Below are 5,795 nucleotides of genomic sequence, written 5' to 3' on the forward strand. Positions count from 1 at the left end.
GGGGTACTGCTTGAGGCACAACAAATAGTTGATATATCCATGTAGGAACCGCCGAGAGGACTCAGTTGGAGGTGGTCACTTTTCATGCGTAATCTCATTCTGCACGTACCAAGTCCTCCACATGATCATCACTACGATCATACGCGTCGTCTCGTCCAAAGGCTCAAGGAGGGTGAACAACCATTCTGGCCCGGTGTTGCGAATGGATTCAACCCTCGGGATGACCCAATCCAGCAACATGGCATGCCGAAGTTCCTTCGCAAAGGGGCACTTGCACATCGCATGGAATCCATCCTCTCGTTCCACACCACAAATGAGGCATATGTCAGAAAGCTCAAAATGACGTGATACTTTATTTGCCCAAATAGCTAGAGAGTTGGTCATAATCCGCCAAGCAAACACGCGTTCCTTCGGGGGAGCAGGGCACCCGGTCTTTCAGATAGCGCGACGACCATCCGGTGCCCTACTCATGGCGGTGGTCAATGGACGCTCGCGTTTGTCCATGGCAAACCGATAGACGGAACGAACAGTGAAGATATCGTTTTTCTCCGACGCCCAGACGATGATGTCGTCAGTGCAGCGCAGCGAGGTGCGGATGCATGGAGTCAGACATTCCATATAGAATAAATATCGGCCTCACGTCTGACCTGGCCTCCTCCATTTCACATACATACTTAGCAGTCAGAGGCGCGGCGACACGTCACGCCCGTCGAGAAGCCTGTGCAGGCATCTAAATTGTATTTTTTTTCAAAAAAGAGAAAAGACGTCAGTCACTTTGAGGGGCTAGCTCGTCGTATGGGAGTTCTAGTTTGCTTGCTAACATTAAATATGGCAATAAATAACAATCAAATGGAAGAATGAATTAATACCTTTGTATATCTAGCTGACAACATCACTTTTTTCAGTACAAGTACTCCTTTGTATACATGCATACTAGTATTCCTTTGTATTGTGTTGACAATATCATATATGAAATATCTTGTCAACTCTTGTCAGCACATTTTTCAGTACAAGTACATGCGACGACGCATGCATGACACAAACATACTCTCCCCCCCTCTTGGCTCCCATAACAAAGGTAGCATTTAAGTTTCATTTGACATTTTCAACCGTTCATATCTCTTAAACCAAAATTACATAAGTGAAATGTTTTATATATTTGATCTCTGGGTGTCAAGATCTTTAGAACAAGATTAAATACATTTTAAATATGTTTAGTTTCAACATTTCAATTAACTTATTTCACTCAATATATTTTTGCGTGAAACTGCTTATTTCATTGTTTGAAATTTATATTTGTGAAATACAACCGTTATTTGAGTGTTTGAAAATGACAGGCGTGAAATCTATATTTGATGAAGCAAGTGAAATCTATATTTGTGAAGTTTTGAAACTAGTTATTTCAAATATGTGAAAGTGATTATTTCAAAACTTTTGAGCGAAACATGTTTAATGAAGCGAATCAAATTGTTTTTGGAACTAATTGAAACATGTCTTTCAAATAATTAAAACCAGTAAATTAAAATAACTTAAATCAAGGTTTTTTGGCAAAAGGTGTTAAATCGGTTTCTTAAGGATTGAAATAAGTTTTTTGAAATGAGTAAAACTATATTTTGAAATGAGCGAAGTGAGTTTTATGCAACAATTTAGGTCCATTTTTTTAATATGCGAAACTTGTTATTTTGGATATATAGAATGGATTGTTTCATGTGTGAAACTGATTATTTCAAATATATGAAATATCTTATCAAAGCGAAAAAATATGTTTTATGAAAGTCATCTTAAAGACAACTGAAATATATAAAATTAGAAGTACTTCAAATATAACAGTTTTTTAATATATGAAACTGGTATTTTTCAAATATATGAAACATGTTTCAGTCTGTTTGACACTTTTCTTATTCCAGTTTGTGAAAATATGTGAAATGGTTACTTCAAAAAAATTGAAATTGATTATCTGAAATATGTGAAACATTTTTCAAATATATGAAACATATTTCAGTCTGTTTGTCAATTTGCTTATTCCGGTGTGTGAAAAATATGTGAAATAGGTTGTTTAAAATACGGGAAATTGACTATTTCAAACACGTTTAAATTATAGCTTTGCTGTCCACGTACTTTACTCAATTTTTTAGCATGTCTGTCAATTTGCTTATTCGACGGCGTCAAAAATATGTTAACTTGGTTATTTGAAATATGAGAATTTGGTTGTGTTCATTGTGCGTAATTTGTTTATAAAAATATATTAAATTCTATTTTACTAATATATCGAATATATCCGTGTCTTTGTGAGTTCCATATTCCACTTTGTGAAAATAAGTGAAACGCTAGAAAGAACTTTATGAAATAGTAAAACAATGTAATGTTTTATGAAAGAGATTTCAAAGATAATTGAAACATATAATAAAATATATTTCAAACATATACAAAATTGATCTTGTTCTGAAGGTGTTGTCACCATGAATTCAAATATACAAAAAGTTTCAATAATGGATATTTGGTTTAAAAGATATGAATCATTAAAAATGTGAGGATAAAAATAAAATGCATGTCATATGTATGGCGTGAGAGAATGCATGCACGGTGCTCTCCACTCTAACTCTCTCTCTCTCTTCTGTAAAAGCTGACAATATCTGACACTAGTACATGTATTGCTATATGTAATCTATATCTGAAAATAGAGTATAAAATCTGCATGGATCTTGAGGAGATTGATGAATGGAGGATTGCCCACAGGTACATACCGGCACTAGTAAAATTACTTATTCGGAAAATCATGCCCAACAATGCCGCTCGACTACTTTCCCTTAGTTCGGTTGCTAGTCGAGGTTACACCTCTCTAAACTAATATAAGACGTCTTATATTGGTTTATAGAGGGAGTAATTAACAAGATGTAGATTAGAGTTTTAAAAATAAGTTATAACCGGAGAAAACATAACATCTTTTATGAAGAAGAAACGTTTTCCTCTTGAAAAGGAACGATTTAAAGAGTGAAACTAAACAGAACATTTCGTACGAAGAAGGAGCAATATTTTCGTTAAGACGGACAGTTTTTAATGGAAAAAAAGGAACAGTATACATTGAGGGTATCATTTCTCATTGTAGATGAAAGAAACCACCTTCAGAGTGAGTAAGTCATCATCCTAAAAATAAGCAAAGCTATTCCATCGTGCTAATAGTAATAGGTCGTCGATATGATTCGGCCAAGCAGGTCTCGTACATAGTTCCAAAAAAGTAGTAGTACGATTCATGCTTTTCTAAAAGAAGGATGACTTGTTTAGATCAGATGTGGATCGCACTACATTGTTAGCTTTACCCAATGTTGTTGTCGTTTGTGATGATCCATTGCGAGAAGAAAATCTGGAATATAACAAAAGATTATCATCACGATGGAGTTGATCGATGATCCGCGCAAATTGTCTTTGCAAATCATACATTGCCTTTGGAAGCCAAGCAAGATAGAGTACGCGCGCTGGTAGAGCACAAATTACATTGAAAACGTCGGCTTAATCAGCCGCCGAAAAGGGCGGCGACCGGCGCAGCGACCGCCGAGGCGATGGTGGGCGTGGAGAAGACAGCAGTGGCCACGGGGGCGCCAGCGGAGCGGGAGATCTGGAAGAACAGGCGCGGGGCCGTCTCGAACGCAACACGTGACATCAGCCCGCCGGCAACGCCCGGGGCGGCCATGGTAACGTGGCCGCAGCACGGCCCGACCAGCATGGCAACGCCATACAACCAGCCCCAGCAGGAGGAGAGGACCTGGACGAGCGCCTTCGCCACCTGCACGGCGGCGGTGCACAGGATCTGCCAGCAGTACCAGGCCACGGCCGCAACGCAAACGACCGCGGCGATGGCCAGCACGTAAGGGAGCGCGACGACGGCGGCGTCCTTGAGCCACCGCCAGAACGCCTCCAAGGCCGGGACGAGCTCGTGGGCCTTGCTCGCGGCCGTGTCGACGAAGCGCTGGACGAGCGGCCAGAAGCCGTCCAGATCGAGGCTGATGCCGGCGATGGAGTTGTGCACCCACCGCCAGAAAGACTCTAATGGGAGGACGAGGCTGTGGGCAGCGCTGGCCAGCGCGGCGGGAAGGCCGGCGAAGATGCCCTGCATGTGCTCCCAGAAGACGTCGAAGCCGGAACTGACGCCCGCGGCGGCGGCCTGCAGCCACTGCCAGACCGCTTCAAACGGCACCGCCAGTGCGTGGGCCGCGCTCCCGAGCGCCGCGACGAGGCTGTCGAAGCAGCCGTGTATGAGCTGCCCCAGACCGTGGAAGCCGAAACTGATGCTCGCGGGTGCGGCCTGGATCCACTGCCAGAGCGTTTCGAACGGCACCGCCAGAGCGTGGGGCGCGCTCCCGAGCGCGGCGACGAGGTTGTCGAAGCAGAAGCTCACGCCAGCGACGGCGGACTGCAGCAGGTGCCAGAGCGCCTCGAACGGCACCACAAGAGCGTGGGCCGCGCTCCCAAGCGCGGCGACGAGGCTGTCGAAGCAGAAGCTCACGCCGGCGGCGGCGGACTGCAGCAAGTGCCATAGCGCCTCGAACGGCAGGACGACCAGGTGGGCCACGGCGGCGACGGCCGCCTGCAGCCAGTGCCCGAGCACCTCGAACGGCAGGACGAGCAGGTGAGCCACGCTCGCGAACAGGCCGGCGATGAGCTGCCACAAGCCGTCGAGGCCGAAGCTCATGCCGACGGCGTCGGCGGCGATTCCTCGAGCAACACCGCCGCCTGCGCCGCGCAGGAGCCTCCGTGCTCCTGCGTCAGCGAAGGCCATTGCTTGCTCTCACGCAACCTTCCCTCCTTTTCCCGAGAACAAGATTCCTTCTGTCCGAGCGGAGTGGAGTGGGCGACTGACCGCTGCTGCAGTGAGCAATCTTCTCTTCTCTTGACTGGGGCTAGGTCTCCTTAATAATTAATTAAATTGATTTCTCTTTTTTTGAGACCGTATATATCCCATTGGGCGGTCAGGGTGGCTTCGTCGAATCGTCGTGGATGGTTCCCAAAGCATCTGCTTTTTTCATGAAATGAAAAGAAATGAAATACCCATTGGGCAGTCAGCTTCGTCCTGGCTCGTGACTTGCCAATTCTCTGCAGTACAGTCACGTGGATGGTTTCCAAAGCGTTAGCTTATGGTGAAACCAAAAGATGCTCGTCTTCGAACAATTTAGCGATGTGGAGTACTTCCGCCGTCTAGATTACTCTACGCTTTATGTAATTTTGACTATAAATTTGATTACTAAAAAAATGCAAGTATTTTTTAGTTACAAAAACTGTAGTGTTGAATTCGTATTCGGAAAAAGGTTTAATGTTATTACTTTTGTACTCCCTCGGTTCACAAATATAAGATGTTTTGCATATTTCAAAATGTGTTACATATAGACCGAAATGAGTGAATACACCCTATTCCTAAGAAAGTTAGAACATCTTATATTTATGAACCGAGGGAGTAGTATATAACTTATAGTTTGCTACTTAAATAAAATGTCAAATTTTGATTCAAAAAATGAGTAGACTAATAAATCCGTACTGACGACGTAGAAACATAAACTTCAACAAACATAATACTCCGGGGCATGTATTTTACAGACCGAAAGCTAGCTTTGTTGCCGGGTTACCATTGAGATCGGGCTACCAATTTTTTGGTAATGTTTATAATCTGACATTAGATTTGTAGTTTAAAAATATGACATCATTTTTATATGCAAACTCGCATTGATATAATTAGCAATTTTTCTATTAATTTAATTCAGATTAATATAATGCCAACAATGCTAACACTACTAATCTCATACTAA

The 5,795-nt window shown here is 43.2% G+C and overlaps 1 protein-coding gene across 1 annotated transcript; it reads right to left on the reverse strand.

Moving 5' to 3' along the window:
- Positions 1-3,367: 3,367 nt before the first annotated feature.
- On the reverse strand, positions 3,368-4,871 carry LOC119303770. Its single transcript, XM_037580914.1, has one exon. The coding sequence runs from the start codon at positions 4,772-4,774 to the stop codon at positions 3,512-3,514; it is 1,263 nt and encodes a 420-aa protein (XP_037436811.1). The 5' UTR covers positions 4,775-4,871; the 3' UTR covers positions 3,368-3,511.
- Positions 4,872-5,795: the final 924 nt, after the last annotated feature.

This window comes from Triticum dicoccoides, chromosome 5A, assembly GCF_002162155.2.
Source record: "Triticum dicoccoides isolate Atlit2015 ecotype Zavitan chromosome 5A, WEW_v2.0, whole genome shotgun sequence".
Lineage (NCBI taxonomy): Eukaryota > Viridiplantae > Streptophyta > Magnoliopsida > Poales > Poaceae > Triticum > Triticum dicoccoides.